Source organism: Ischnura elegans, chromosome 3 (assembly GCF_921293095.1).
Source record: "Ischnura elegans chromosome 3, ioIscEleg1.1, whole genome shotgun sequence".
Lineage (NCBI taxonomy): Eukaryota > Metazoa > Arthropoda > Insecta > Odonata > Coenagrionidae > Ischnura > Ischnura elegans.
The window spans coordinates 7276248-7292943 of NC_060248.1; the positions used below are offsets into that span (position 1 = coordinate 7276248).

The 16696-nt window shown below is 39.4% G+C and overlaps 1 protein-coding gene across 7 annotated transcripts in view; it reads left to right on the forward strand.

The window, feature by feature from the left end:
* LOC124155400 (zinc finger protein 37-like) overlaps positions 1–16696 on the forward strand; it is a 159662-nt gene that overhangs the window by 53526 nt on the left and 89440 nt on the right. For 6 of the 7 annotated variants that reach the window (XM_046529183.1, XM_046529184.1, XM_046529182.1 and 3 more), the window contains 2 exons: positions 2158–2457; positions 10406–10705. In XM_046529183.1, coding sequence (XP_046385139.1) covers positions 2158–2457; positions 10406–10705 — 600 coding nt within the window. The remainder of the gene's footprint in view (positions 1–2157; positions 2458–10405; positions 10706–16696) is intronic. The other variant, XM_046529187.1, reaches the window with a different exon arrangement.

The window sequence follows — 16696 nt, forward strand, 5'->3', positions numbered from 1 at the left end:
AAGACATTGGATTTGATGTTTGGGTTATCCGTATTTTCCGATTATTCGTGCCGTCCCTCTCTCCCCATCATTAGCCATTGGGATAATCGGGAGTCTACTGTACTTCTACAAGAGCTTTTTAAAAAAAAATTTTCGTGAGTAGGACAAGCATCGTAGTGCAACGGCATATGCGAAGAGATGATCGGAACTCTTTCTACTTCCTCTAATGGGACGTTGCATTCATGAAAGCAATGATTGAAAATTTCGGATTCAGATTCTATTTCTTAGATGAATTTGGATCCAAAGTACATTAACGTGAAGGGCATTATTCATGGATATTTGGATCTGAGGTATCCGATCCCACTGTCCATAGTAATCACCATAAGGTTAAGACAACAAGTGAATACCTACTCATCCTTGAGCGCCATACATATCGTGTAAATATAGCTGAAAAACGCCGTGTGAATTATTAGTATTGAAAGTGGAAATTTGGATGACTGTCGAAAGTCCAAGCATAAGTCTGCAACACTGCGTGATAGGATTAAAAAAATGCTGAATTGGTTTTTTTCTTTAGCTCTGATGCTCAAATTAGGAGTGCACCTCTTACACGTGCTTATACAGTAATTAATTGAACACTTAATGCACAGAATTGTCAAATCTCCGTTGCAATTGGTAAGAGAGGAGCAATTTCGCCCTCAATATGGGCTCGTGTGTCAAGTATGATATCATCTGTGATATCCTTACTACATCTCCGCACCGAGTCGTTGACAATGGAAATATTTTGCCATAACTAACTGATGCAATGTTCATGTGTATGCATCTAAAAAGGGAAATTGTGTCAGCCCCAATATTTCTTTGAACTCTTACTTCTCCTTATTCCTACCGTAAGTTATAGGTGAACCCTTTCCCTCCAAAGTTGCACTGTCATTTACGATTTCACATTTTGATGCACCACAGTCAGAAGCACTGATTTTTGCTGCTTTCACCGGAATGACTATATACTTTGTTGACAAATTTTTTGCCATAGTTTGCATAAACGAATTCCATTAACTCCTCAGGATTGAGCCCGATGCTCATTATTTCATAGCATTTATACCGTCAAAACTTCATATTATCGAATAGTACCACGTATTTACCATAAGGTTTCAGCTGGGACCATAATTTCACTTCATATTATCGAAAATTTCATAATATCCTGCTTTGTATAGTCTATAGTTTACGGTAACTTCATTTGCATGTTGAGGAGGAGTGTTTCTAATTTACCTGGACGTCTGCTCTAGCATTGCAGAAGACCTTGAGCTGCGGGAAAAAAGCTAATATTTAGAAGACTCTTATGGTTAATCAATTGTAAATTAAGGAAAATTCTATCTATGACCGTTAGGTGTATTTTTCATACTGTTAATGGGCAATTATTGCAGTTGCCTCACATGTGTTTAGATATAGCACTAGGGAACCGGAGATTTCGTAGTACCCAAAGTGTGTTTATGCCGTCCCGTCCAGTCGAGGTCAAAGTAGAGATGAAGGGAGCAGTGGAAGTGAGGCGAGTGGAGACAATGGACGGAGAGTTTGCATGAGTCACAGCCAGCCACTCGCCTGTGTACACTGCTTGCCGTAAGGCCTGGTTTCCTGCGTTGCTGTTGCGCGATGGCATGATCGTGTGCCAGTTGCCTTCAGAGAAGCTCCGTGTTCCTGTTTCCCAGCATTGCAGTCCAAAATCATGCTCAGTGATCACAAATCCTAGTCCCAATGCAGTTCCATCGTGAGCAATTTGCACGTGACGTGACTCCATAGTGCAGTGATTGACTATGTAGTTTCTGACGTCGTCCAGTGGTTTTGAACCATTTGGGCAAACCACAGCCACAAATGTGTGGTTTTCAGAAATCAGGTCTTATATGGAGCATCAGGAGCAGGAGTACAATCGCATTTTTGCCACTCATTATTGTTAATTTTCACTTGACATTCATATTCATTTGCCATCGGTGTTGCGAATAGTGCCACTCGTGACTCTGGTGTATGCATTTTAGAATGTGCTGGTTGATAACATATCTAGTGACCAAATGGGGAATCCTCCGTTGTGTAATATTCTTGTTATTAACTTTCAAAGCCTATGATTGAGTTTAGATGTGTATTTTTTTGTGGGGCAATTTGTAGTGACCTTGACCACTTTGCATTTTCCAGGTATCCACTTTGCCTATCCGTGATGTTGTGAAAGAAGAAAATGTCACGAATGTGGAGAATCCCACTGAAACGGTGACTGATGTGGATACAACGAAATACGTTACTGAATTGGATAGCCATTCAGACGCAAATGAAAACCTTGTGGATGCGAAGAATCGCCGTGACTCTTCTGAAGTCCTTGCTGTAGTGGAGAACTCTGAGAAGTGTGCTGTGCACCATATTGTAGCAGGGAGCCATGCAGACCGTAAAGAAAACGCTTGTGAAGTGGAGGGCACCATGGACTCGGGTGCCGTTGGGAGGGTAAGAGCAAATGGTTTCACAATGGTGGCAGTTGAGCATTGGTGGTTGCGAAAACGACAATCATTACATATATACAGTGGAACTTGGTAAGTACGTTCCTCCTTAGTAATTTTTCCTCCTTAGTACGACGATTTCTCTTGGTCCCGGTACCATCGGAACAAAATACAGGCAAAAGTATTTGGTTAGTATGTTTGAAAAAATTGCGCTTTCCTGGTTAGTACGCTCAATTGCTAGCCATGACGCAACCCGCAATTCGTTCTCCAGTATCTTCTTAAGGGTCATAAAGCTCCGAATTCATGATTTAATTTGTTATTATTAGCCATTGACATTCTTGCATTCATTCTACGTATCTTTCTTCGACCGTGATTAATGCAAATGCATTTCTCAATTCTTATGACGTGATGATTTTATCAGGAATGTCTGACTATGCAAAACTGCAGCCAATGAGAAGCCCCAATTTTCCCCACCCCGAGCTCCTCACCTTCTGTTGCCTCTGGAGTACCCACTGCGCACAAATTTCACGAGTGGGCAATTGTTGCTATTGCACGAGTTATCATGATGAGGAAATGAGTCTTATCCAATTCCCACTTTATCTAAAGCAGTACTGCACGACGTCAATGCTACGGCGTACGTGCGTATTTGACTACTGCTGCGGGAGCAGACGATGTTCTGGATCTCCACGCGAAGCTTAGCTTAAAAATACTTGATCTTGGCACGAAAGCAGACGGCATTAAACAAATTTTTAAAGTAAATTTCAACTGTATAAAATCTTCTTGTAATTACGTCGTAATCTAATAATCTTGCGTGTTATTATTCGATATATTGATCGATATAACAATCGATATGGCTTTATTCCAGAAGCGAATGTGTACGGCTGTAGCCGTAATTTAAGGTTAATATAATTTTGTCCAATTTTTATGATGTTTAAAAACAACCCGTTGACATACTCAGGGTTCTTGTTATATTCTCCAAGTATGCTGTGACAAAAAAGAAATGACTTAGCTATACTTGTCCTCTTTCTGTAAGTACATATAGGATAAATCACGGGAGAAAGACACCGTTTTCATGTAATTGTCTTCGGAAAATCTATGAAACATTGTGATTTTTATTCACATGGTATTTTTATTCAAATTAGTGCCCATTTTCTTTATTTTAAGGGTGAAAAGAGTTCAGGAAGGCAATCCTATGAGAACTACCGATAATAATTGTAATTATGACGACTTTTCCACAGATTGCAATTACCCCGACTGCTATTATTTACTTTCCTCGTTAGCACGTTTGCCTGGTTTGTACGTTCATTTTTTGTGGTCCCTTCAGAAACGTACTAAACAAGTTCCACTGTATATCGTAAGAGCAGTTGCTTATGTTGCTTATGCTTAGTTTGATAGTGCCATGTTGAGGGTTCGGGGGTAAACCTGGAACTGTCATTTTATTGGTGTTCTTGTAATGTTGCTTGTTTTTTTATTTTTTCTACCCTTAACATTACCCTGGAGGAGTCAATTCCTTTACTTCAAGCATCCAGTTTTGGATTCTTGTAGAAAAGTCCAGCTAGGGTAACATTTTTCCTGAGCATCAGATTTAAATTGTATTAGTTTGTAAGAAAAAGGTGGTTAGTTAATTTTCTCTCCAACATAATAATTACGTAATGATAATAAGTTTACCATACAAAGAGTAGACAATACATACACTCTTTTCATTAACAATCTTAAAGAAATAGATTCTCTGGAAAATTAAAAATTTTCTCTTGAAAACTTGGAAATCTCAAGCAATAATAAAATGTTCAATACACTTACCTCCTTAGTAGAAGGTGATTCTCTAGAATGTTCTGTTCCATCAAGATTACCGTATTTGCACGAATCTAAGACGAGGTTTTTTTCCCTCCTAACTCCTGCAGAAAGGAGGGTTCATCCCTCAATCGAATACAAAATTCTCAAAGTCAATCGGGTTGCATAATTTACGTGGGAAAAATTATGGACACCTGAGTTTGCCACCTGATAGCTATGCAACAAAAAATCAATGTCAAGAATAGCTGAGCTGTAATTTAGCATATTTAATTTTGCGTTCAAGTAAAAAAAAAACATTTTCCACTTTTGGGCATAAGGCAAAGATTTGGTGCGTGCCGATCAGTTGCCGGGTGCACTTCTGCCGTGTCCTTGCCTGCTTTAACCTGGGTTCAGCTCCATTCAAGTTAAAGGTCGATCGATTCACAAAATGTTGGTGTGATTGGTTACAATTTACCTAAACTGTAATGTTAAAGCCTCAATGCTGTCGTGGAATAAACTGCTATGATGGCATGATCGTGTGCCAGTTGCCTTCGGAGAAGCTCCGTGTTCCTGTTTTCCAGCATTGCAGTCCAAAATCATGCTCAGTGATCACAAATCCTAGTCCCAATGCAGTTCCATCGTGAGCAATTTGCACGTGACGTGACTCCATAGTGCAGTGATTGACTATGTAGTTTCTGACGTCGTCCAGTGGTTTTCAACCATTTGGGCAAACCACTTTTCTGAATCCACGATCATGCCACCACACATCACACAGCCACAGATGTGTGGTTTTCAGAAATCAGGTTTTATGTGGAGCTTTAGGAACAGGAATACAATCACATTTTTGCCACTAAGCAGTCCTCATTATTGTTTATTTCCACTTGACATTCAGATTCTTTTGCCATAAGTGTTGCGAATAGTGCCATTCGTGACTCTGGTGTACGCATTTTAAAGTGTGCTGGTTGATAACATATCTAGGTACCAAATAGGAAATCCTCTGTTTTGTTCCTGTTATAGTGGAACCTCGATCTATCGTTTTACAGGGGGATGGGCAAAAAAAACGATGAGTGCGGGAATGCTTGGCTATGTTGCCTTTGTCCCAGGAAACGCAGGATTTTGGCGAACAATTATGATATTCTTTAAAGGATTCGTATGAGATTATAGTAAATTTCAGGTATACTTGTACTTTATCGAGACACTTATGTCATAATATTGATTCGAATAATATCTCTTTCAAATATTCTAAAGGAACACGCCACCTCGCTAAAAAAATGTTTGCTCTCCACTCGGCATTTACCCTGCTAATATGGATGTCTTTCTGATGTAAAAATCGATGTAACGCCATTTCCAGTACACGTATTCACGAGAGCAATGTGCATGTTATGCCTAAAAGAACCGCTTTTGCCGGCGCAGTGATTGGTTGTGAGATGGATCATATAGGCAAAAAATAGTCAATTATTTGTAATGTTCCTGTCTAATAATTATATTTTCATGTAATTTAGGCCATTTGTAAAGCGTGAACAATGTTGCGTTAATCGTCAGCGGCACGCCCGCCTGAGCCTCGGCTTCATCCCACTTCTTGTTTTCTCCTGGTAGCTCGCTCTACCCCCACCCCTACCGTCATGAGCTAGCTGACAGCCTGAGGTGTTCTCCAATATTCCGGATGCTTTTTCTTCATATTCAATTATTTTTAGTCCATATTTTATAGTACTCACTTGTTTCTTTGGAAGGGCGATGAAATCTGTTCATTATATTATAGTAGTTTTATATTTATCCGAAGACGGATAAAAATAAAACCAATGAAAATGAAACCTCTCTTTGTTAAGCCCACACGGAAAACACTGGCCAGTTTGAAGTCTTCCCACCCTGGAAAGTACGGAACCACTCGTGCAAGGTGAAGTTCGGAACTGATGCTATCGCGTATGTTGTACGCAGAACATACTGCAGAGGGTGAAGCATAAACATACGAATGCGCCATGAAATTTCTTGTCCTAAAGAGAAGGCAACTTAGACATTCTTTTCTAATTAGCATAACGCCAGATGAGTAGATGAATTCAGATTGTTAGTAAGGAGAAACAAAATATCCTGAGAAGTTATCCCTTCCTCAGTAAATCCTACAACTGAGACTTATAGTATAACTCGTAAATTGATAACTGATAATAACCTGCTATCCTGTTTTTGGAAAAATGCCACATTACCTGCCGAGACGCTCAGCTACAAGGATATTGAGTTTCGCCAGAAAACACCATTATATTTTTCCAACTACAGTGGAACTTGGTTAGTACGTTCCTCCTTAGTACGTTTTCCTCCTTAGTACAGTGATTTCTCTCGGTCCCGGTACCATCGGAACAAAATACAGGTAAAAGTATTTGGTTAGTACGTTTGAAAAAATTGCGCTTTCCTGGTTAGTACGCTCAATTGCTTGCCGTGACACAACCCGCAATTCGTTCTCCAGTATCTTCTTAAGGGTCGTAAACCTCCGAATTCATGATTTAATTTATTATTATTATTAGCCATTGACATTCTTGCATTCATTCCACATCTCTTTCTTTGACCGTGATTAATGCAAATGCATTTCTCAATTCTTGTAACGTGATGAATAATAAAATGCGGCCATTTATCAGGAATGCCTGACTGACTAAACTGTAGCCAATGAGAAGCCCCGAATTTCCCCACCCCGAGCTCCTCACCGTCTGTTACCTCTGGAGTGCCCACAAATTTCACCAGTGTGCAATTGTTGCTATTGCATGAGTTATCATGATGAGGAAATGAGCCTTATCCAATTCCCACTTTAGCTAAAGCAGTACTGCACGACATCAATGCTACGGAGTACGTGTGTATTTGACTACTGCTGCGGGAGCAGACGATGCTCTGGATCTCCACGCGAAGCTTAGCTTAAAAATACTTGATCTTGGCACGAATGCAGACGACATTTAATAAATTTTTAAAATAAATTTCAACAGTATAATATAAAATCTTCTTGTAATTACATCGTAATCTAATAATCTTGCGTGTTATTATTCGATATATCGATCGATATAACAATCGATATGGCTTTATTCCAGAAGTGAATGTGTACGGCTGTTGCCATAATTTAAGGTTAATATAATTTTGTCCAATTGTTATGATATTTAAAAACAACCAGTTGACATACTCAGGGTTGTTGTTATATTCTCAGAGTACGCTTTGAAAAAGAAGACATGACTTAGCTTTACTTGCCCTCTTTCTATAAATACATATAGGATAAATCATGGGAGAAAGACGCCGTTTTTATGTAATTGTCTTCGGGAAATCTATGAAACATTGTGATTTTTATTCACATGGTATTGTTTTTCAATGTAGCGCCCATTTTCTTTATTTTAAAGGTGAAAAGAGTTCAGGAAGGTGATCCTACGAGAACTACCGATATTAATTGTAATTATGAAGACTTTTCCACAGATTGCTATTACCCCGACTGCTATTATTTACTTTCCTCGTTAGCACGTTTTCCTGGTTAGTAAGTTTATTTTTTGTGGTCCCTTCAGAAACATACTAAACAAGTTCCACTGTATTTCCTTGTTTTAAATGCTTCAATAATGTTAGAAATACGTCGTATTTTTTTCGGAAACCATATGTCAAGTTACAATTTATGAGTTGTGCTATAAATCTCTATTGTTACAGTCACAGACAAAGGGATATTTTCACATGATATTTGGTGTCTACCTGATAGCAATTCGAATTCATCTTCTTATCTCGTGAGTACTTCCAAAGATGGACAGAAAAGAATTGAAGAAAATCCGGTGGAGAAGCGCGTTTATTTTGCAAAATGCCTCAGATTGTCCGCTAGCACTTGACAGCAGGAGTGGGGGTAAAACGAGCTAACTGTTGAAAATAAGAAGTTGGATGAAGCCGAGTATCATGTGGGCGTGCCGCTGAAATGGCGTTTGGTAGATAAGAATATATGCATCAGACAGAAATCCATCGTAGCAGTGTAAATGCCAAGATGGCATGCAATCATTTTTTGCGAGGTGGTGTGTCCCCTTAGAATATTTGAAAGGGATGTTAGTTGAATCAACTATAAGCCCAAATTGTTTCCATAAAATTTAAATATTCCATCAATAGGATAAATTCGTGTTCGAATCCTTTAAAGGAAATCAAAATTACCGTATAAGCGCGTGTAAGAGGCGCACCTTTTTTCCCAGAAATTGCAGCTGAAAATGAGGGTGCGCCTCTTACACAAACTTCTTTTCTTTCCCCCTCCCCTTCACTGGTCGCAAGTCTAAGGGGAACCGAGTGGCCTTGGTTTTCAGTGTGAGTCATCTGTAATCCTAGGTTAAAAACAAGCGGCCGGCAGGGGAGTTTCTCCCTTAGTGACGTATTTTTAAAATGCTCCTGTTTGCTTTTCTTGTAAGCATCGCGCCGTCACGTCGGTACCCCAGAGGTGAACATGGAAAAGATCGCGCGGGGTTTTTCGCTCCGGAGGGCGCGCTAAATTTACTGCCACGAGTGGGCATCCCGCGGCATTTATACTGCATATAGTAATCGGTTATCAAACGTAAATAAACGCGTATTTTTGAAGGACATACCTGGTTAATAGTCAATATCTGTCTTGCCAAGTAATTTCCATCACGCTGAGGACCTGATTTTCCAAAAATCATCTTCAGACGCTAATATGAGGATGAATGCAACTGATAATTATATTGGTGTCAAAACCTGCGCTTTAAAAAATTCGAAGTAGTGTGTGTTCATTGTTGGACTAAATTGTGGATGGAAGAAATCAGAAATGCTTATAAGTGAAGAGCGGGGAAGGAGAGGTCCAGGGGAAGGAGCGCGATCCCTCCGTCTTCGAAGCAAGCAACGAAATACACGGGAAGAACACGTCCGATCTTGCCTTCGATGTGACGTCGTTGCCTTCAAAGCGAAGGGGCGAAGGAGCAGCAATGTGATATACGCAGTTTGAAAAGTTTCCAGTCCGTCTCGTCTTGTTTGAATGCGCTTATGCTACGCTTGTTTCTTCCGAAATTGTCCTGTTTGGACTATTTTGGATATTATTAGCCTTGTTGTAACTATAAATCTTTGTGTCAAACAATTAGGGCTTAAAAAAACTTAAATTCTGTCAGATATGCGTCGCGTTAGATCTCTATCTTTTTTTGAACCTCGTGCGTGTCATACAATTATTGAAAGCTATCGAGATATCTTCGGGCTCAGTAGATGACTCGCCTAGCATTTGGCCTCCATAAATTGGGAGATCGATCAAGGTCAGTTGGTGAGACGGGGTAGGGATGAAATACGTTTCCATTGTTCCCCTGTAACTTGATGTTTTCCTATTTTCCTGTGGGGTCTCGGAAAGGAAAAAAAGCGGCAGAGGCATTGGCTGATGGAGGGCCGAGTGTGGCTCCGTTAAATCTACGACGTGGTTATTATCCTACGGCGCTGAGATTGCCCTGATTGTTCTCCAAGCTCTTGGGAAGGTTCATGCCATGTGCCTGTCGTGTTTTGCCTTAAAATTTTCCACGGCTGCAATTCTATTGCAATACTCCTGCGAGAGCATTTAAACAAAATTGTTCGAGAATAGGACAAGCGTCGTAGAGCAACGGCATATGCGAAGAGAGGATCGGGACTCTTTCTACTCCCTCTTGTGCCGCTATTACCGCCGCAATTATCAAAATTTCCTCTTTCGATTAATATTGAAAGAGGAAAGTTTGATAACTGTCGAAATTCCAGGCGTATGTCTGCAACACCGCGCGATAGTATTAAAAAAATGCCGCAAAATTTTTTTCTTCATAGCTCCGATGCTCAAAATGGGGGTGCGCCTCTTACATGTGTGCGCCTCTTACACACGCTTATACGGTACTCCCCAAAATCTTGTCTCCCGCTGCATAGGCAACCGAGTCAAACATTCCGGCATATATCGTTTAGTATTCGAGGTATTCGAAATTCAAAGTATTCAAATATTGCAGCAATGAATTAATATTCGAGTTCGAGAAATCTGCTATTCGACCCACCTTAAGGGAAAACATTACAATGCCTTTATGGAACTTTATTTGGGACCAGGAAGGGCAAACGATGAATGCGGGAAAACGATCCATGCGGGAATGATAGATCGGGGTTCCAATATATAAACTTTCAAAGCCTATGATTGAGTTTAGATGTGTATTTTTTAGTTGGCCAATTTTTAGTGACGATGACCACTTTGCATTTTGCAGGTAGCCTCTTTGCCTAGCCGTGATGTTGTGAAAGAAGAAAATGTCACAAATGTGGAGAATTCCACTGAAACCGTGACTGATGCGGATACAACGAAATACGTTACTGAATTGGATAGCCATTCAGACGCAAATGAAAACCTTGTGGATGCGAAGAATCGCCGTGACTCTTCTGAAGTCCTTGCTGTAGTGGAGAACTCTGAGAAGTGTGCTGTGCACCATATTGTAGCAGGGAGCCATGCAGACCGTAAAGAAAACGCTTGTGAAGTGGAGGGCACTATGGACTCGGGTGCCGTTGGGAGGGTAAGAGCAAGTGGTTTCACGATGGTGGCAGTTGAGCATTGGTCGGTGGCAAAACGACAATCATTACATATATATCATAAGAGCAGTTGTTTATGTTGCCTATGCTTAGTTTGATAGTGCCATGTTGAGGGTGTGGGGGTTAAACCTGGAACTGTCATTTTATTGGTGTTCTTGTATTGTTGTTTGTTTTTTTTATTTTTTCTACCCTTAACATTACCCTGGAGGAGTCAATTCCTTTACTTCAAGCATCCAGTTTTGGATTCTTGTAGAAAAGTCCAGCTAGGGTAACATTTTTCCTGAGCATCAGATTTAAATTGTATTAGTTTGTAAGAAAAAGGTGGTTAGTTAATTTTCTCTCCAACATAATAATTACGTAATGATAATAAGTTTACCATACAAAGAGTAGACAATACATACACTCTTTTTTCATTAACAATCTTAAAGAAATAGATTCTCTGGAAAACTAAAAATTCTCTCTTGAAAACTTGGAAATCTCAAGCAATAATAAAATGTTCAATACACTTACCTCCTTAGCAAAAGATGATTATCTGAAATGTTCTGTTCCATCAAGACAATTTATGGGCGCTTACGAGTGTGGTCAACATGATGAATGAATAAGTCTATAAATAAGGCTATGAACTGTTACCCCATCCAGCTTATTCTTCAGATGTAGCCTCCTATGACTACTTCCTTTTGCCAAATCTTAAGAAATGGCTGGACGGTGAGGGATTTTGGTTGAACAAAGAGGTTATCATTGAAACAAACCCCTGTTTGGAGGGCCTTGATAAAAGATTTTATGTAGAAGAAATAAAAAATTGGAAAAATGTTGTACTGAGGCCCGTATCATAAAAGTCCCCTCGAAGTTTGAGCTGAGGAGGGCCTCGTTTGAAGCCGGCCTAGCTCGACGAGGAGATCCCTCGATCGCATCATATCATAAAACCCTCCTCCAGCTCGGTTCATAGGAGGAGGGGTTTGAGCCAGCGGAAATGACGCATTGTTGTCGACGATGTTTCGGGTTTCAGAGTTGACAGTCTTCCAGTATTGTTCCACGTTAAATTTTTCGAATCGTAATTTCGCAGACATGCGCAGTAGCGATACACCGAATGCGACCGGGGATATACCTGCCAATATCAACAATATAAACATAAATGGCTATGTCGGAGCGGATGGCCAGGCAGGAGCAGGAAATTTTGTGCAATTTGGTGGTCAAGTACAAGGACGTAATTGAGTGCAAGCGCACGGATGCGGAGTCCGTTTTGAGTAAGGCAAGATGTTGGCAGAAATTAACTGAAGAATTTAATAATCACGGATGTGTAAGACAGGTAAGTCGACATCATATAGAATGATCTAATAATCAAATAGTTTTTGATATATAACGCTTTCGAGATCGGTTCTGGAATATATATGTAAATCAGTTCAACTGTGCTTATCTTATGATGTATTTCGGTTTTATTTTATTCGTGTAACTTATAATTTGTTATTACTTAGCCGTTATATCTTTCACGAAATGTTTCTTTGTTTTCCATTTATTTAGCGAAACTGTAGACAACTGAGGAAGGCGTGGGATAATATAAAAATGAGGAGGAAAAGGGTGCTAGCAGAGGAAGCACGACGTCGGATGGGTACAGGCGGAGGACCTTGCCCATCCACGTCGAAAGACAGCACCATCCCAGAGTTGGAAGTGGCAATTCCATCGATCGATCACCATCTGTTGTCAGTTGGGGATAGTGATCGATTGATGGAAGCACCCAGCGGCCCTGAAGACTTTGTTATCATTGATGGAGACCTCGGAGGAGAAGGTAAGTTCAACGGGTCATTGAAATGTATTCATTAATAATGTTGATTACTTATTTAATATTTTTGTCGAACAAAATTCTGTCAACTGTACACCTCAAAGTTTATCAAGACATAATTAGATTGCACTAATGAGTGGAAGTAATGTTCAAGGATACCTAAATACCCATGCACTATTTTTCTTATCCCTGGCAAAAATATACAGTGACTTTTCAGTGATGTACACAGTGAATTCAGTGACTACTCAGTGAGACCGTGATTTGCCCAGTGACATTGGGCCAGTGGGCTTGACAGTGATCAATATGTAATTGATATTTTAAGTTAAAACATAGATATATTAAGTCAAAAATTGAACAAATCAGTCAATTTAAGAATAGTTTATCTCGCCTTATTTGAACATGACCAGTGATTTGTTTTAAAATCAAGAATCACTGGCTAAGTCACAGGCTGCCACTGCCTAGGTCAATGGATATTTTTGCTGGGGATCTTGGGTGTTGTGCTGTGCAATGGCCTTTAAAATAATCAGTTATTGATTTTCAAAGATTTTCCATGATACTATGAAACTTGTAACATAACTTTCATAAGTAATAATTCCATGTAGTCATATCTGAAAGTATCCATTTTATGACAATTATTTCTCATGTTTGCAACCAGGTTAAAGCTTTTATGCAAGCCAACGTTTCGGAAGACTATTTGTCTCCCATCCTCAAGGCTGTGTTATTTAATGGAAGTCCAATTTCAAGATTTAACCTGGTTGCAAGCCCGAGAAATATTCATCAGAAGTATTCACCACTAAAAATTAAATTCGTTTATCCATTTTATTTTTCAAAATGAAGATGCCGCTGGGTCATGGAGTGAACCCCACCAGTTGGAGGAGACACCCATAGTGGAAGCTGTGGGATCCACAGCTGTTGTCTCTGGCTCTGCTTCGGAGCCAAGGCAGGCTGTGGATACCCTACAGTCCCCTATGGGACCTGGTCCCTCTCCACAGCAGCCAACAGACTGTGTGGGGGGAACCAGAAACACCACAGCACCAAGGGCTCTTACAAGAGCTGAAGCTCATCAAAGGGAGTTGGATGCAAGGTTAGCCAGAATCCATACTGCCTCAGATGATGAAGCGAAGATGAGGCAGGCTGCCGCAGAGGATGAAGCTCTTCTGCGGCAGATAAGGATTCAGGCAGCACTCGAGGAATTGGAGCATCAAAGAACATTGCATGCAATGGAAGTAGAACATAAGCGGGTATGGTATCTCTGTTTGTAGATCCTTATATAACTTAGTCACTTTAGGAACTCTTATGTTAATGTATGCTTATTGTTTTTATATCTTACTTGCATCATTTAAATAATAGTATGTTTTTTATCTCTCCTGTCTTCCATGTGGATTTGACTGATTCCTGAGTAACTTATAATTCATAAAATGGCATTCATGTACCTACACAAATTCATGATAATACTTGAATAATATAAATAACAGGCTGTATTTTTAGTTACATTTAATAATGACAATTTGTACTTGCAGGGGCATAGTGGAAGAGTGCCTTGGAATTTTAGATGATTAATTGTTAATTTTCTTTTCTTTCTAGCAACAATATAGTAAGTGAAAGGTGCTGCTTATATTCTACTTGCAATTCCTCGAGTGCTACAACCTTGCATCCATCTCTCCTGAGTGCCGTTGGTGCTGTTGGTTTACCTCCACTGCTGTGATTCACTCCATGTGCCTATAGCTCTGGGTGGTGCTTGTCGCTTGCTTTCGCTCCAAGCACCCTTTTCCTCACTCCAACGCCTTCCTCAATTGCTGCATGTCCATGATTATTTCTGCCAACATCTTGCATTGCTTATGACGGACTGCATACACTCAATTATGTCCTTGTACTACCAAATTGCACAAAATAATCTGCTTCTGCCTGCATGGCCTGAAATATATTTATCTGATATGGCATGAAATTGTTTTCTTTACAATGCCTGTTTATCCCTTAATATGCATGCTGGTCAATTGGTGTTGCTTCTTTTAACTGTATTTATTTAAGAAAGTTATTAATTTCGGGGGTATGGAATTTGCAGAATTTTCCTCTGGGTCATTCAATCAATTAATTTGTCATTAGTTGGTAAAAACCACAGTAAACATTGTCAAGTAGTGACCTTGGAAAAAATATACATTTTCATGCAAAGCTAAATGGGAAATTTTGAATCATTATCTAACTAAATCATTGCTTGCATCACTATCTGCACTCTTTGATTTTTACAATATAGTTAGTAATAAAATTATTTTTTGGTTAGAATTTAAATTTATCTGGAAAGTAATCACCTAAGATTTTATTCAATAATATATTAGAAAAAAAAGGCATCAGTTGCTTGATATTTTTTTAATAATTGCAAGAGCAGAGATAAAATACATAAATTTTGGCAGAAACCTCAGTAATCATATACTTTAGCAGGTATAACAAGTTAACAATAACATATTATCTGGAAAAGAATATGATGTAATACACAGTTACAGGTAGTAGGAAAGCATATGATTTTAGAGAATTTTCTTTTGTTAAAATAATTGCATAATCTAATCAGTTAATATCCAGTGATAATTATTATGTGCCAAGGAGCAGACGGTGCAGCATGTCCACTAATGTCAAAGGCAGCATCACCTAGTTATAATAAGAAAAGCTGTAATTAGTCACAACATTTATTTAAACAAACACTGTACTTGGGAGTATTTTAAGTAAAAACCAATTTCCAATCCAAGGGTGGGTGGTGATATTGGTGGGTGGTGGAGGTGTGTGACAGCTGAAACATAATCACTGATACACTATTTCATGTTCCACAAAACCTTTTAATAATCTGACCTAGGTTTCGACTTGGTACAATATGTCATTCTCAAAAGTTAAAATACATGTTTGGTGATCTTATACTGTTTTCTTATACCTTATACTGTTTGATCTTATACCTTCAAATGACTTGTCTTTACCCCCCTTCACCTTTCCAAAACAGTATAAGAACATAAAACATGTATTTTATCTTTTGAGAATGACATATTGTACCAAGTCGAAACCTAGGTCAGACTATTATAAGGTTTTGTGGAACATGATATAGTATATCAGGGATTATGCTACCAAAAGCCAATTTAATTTGAAACTGGATCTCAAAAGTTTACATGCACCACAATATAGACATGCTAATATTGTTTAACCCCTCAAAAATATCATTTACCACTATCATCAGCCAACCATTATTTGTCATAATTTAAAACCTGATTTATCTCTGTTTTCATGTATATATGTAACAAAATGATCATGGCGTGACATTGTGCACTCTATGCTATGCTTTTGCGGTCTCTTGATGTCTTGCATACATTGCATTGCTTCATTACCCTCCTGACAATTTCATTTCCTATTCAGAGCCCAGACATCCCATTCTCCTATTTTCAATCATGTTGTGAGAAGTTTCCCCACCTCCCTCTTTCACCTTACAGCATGCAGTTATCCTTGGATGAAGGTAAAGTAGCGATTAGTGAAAGCCCTTCTTTCAACTATGGCACTGAGATTTCTATTTTGCACGGCAGGTATTGGAACATCAGCATGGGGATCTTGCAATTGTATGTGCTCTGGAACTGGCTCCCTCTGGCTGATGGCCACGTTGTGGAGCACAGCTCAAGCCAGTATTATTTTAGCTGATGTTTGAGTGGCTGTTCTCATTTTCATTGAGAGGCAGGGAAAACGCCTCTTCCATATCCCAAATGCCCTCTCCACTGCAGATCTGGTTGCAATGTGTGATGCATTGTACCTGAAAAAAATAAATAATATGTATACAACCGCTATCATTTCCATGAAATCATTTTGTCACTGCACATCACCCTTTTCAATAAAAGTTAGACAATTTATTTTTTCCTCTAACCAACCTATGCTCAGCTGGTGTGGCTGGGTTGCGCACTGGTGTGTAAAGGTATCTTAGCTATGCTATCTCCCAGCAATAAGCCATTGACTTCATCTCTGTTGAAGCGGAGACACAGTCAGCTGTTGTGGAAGATCCCAGCATCGTGTGTAGACCCAGGCCATCGACAAACAATATCCAAAATCTCCAGCCTGGGACCAGCAACCACCTGTTACATGCAGAGCAAAGCAAATATCACTTGTATTTGTTCTAATACTAAGGTAAATAATCATATCAAATCAACCCCAGGAAAGTGTGCCACTCGATACAAAAGTC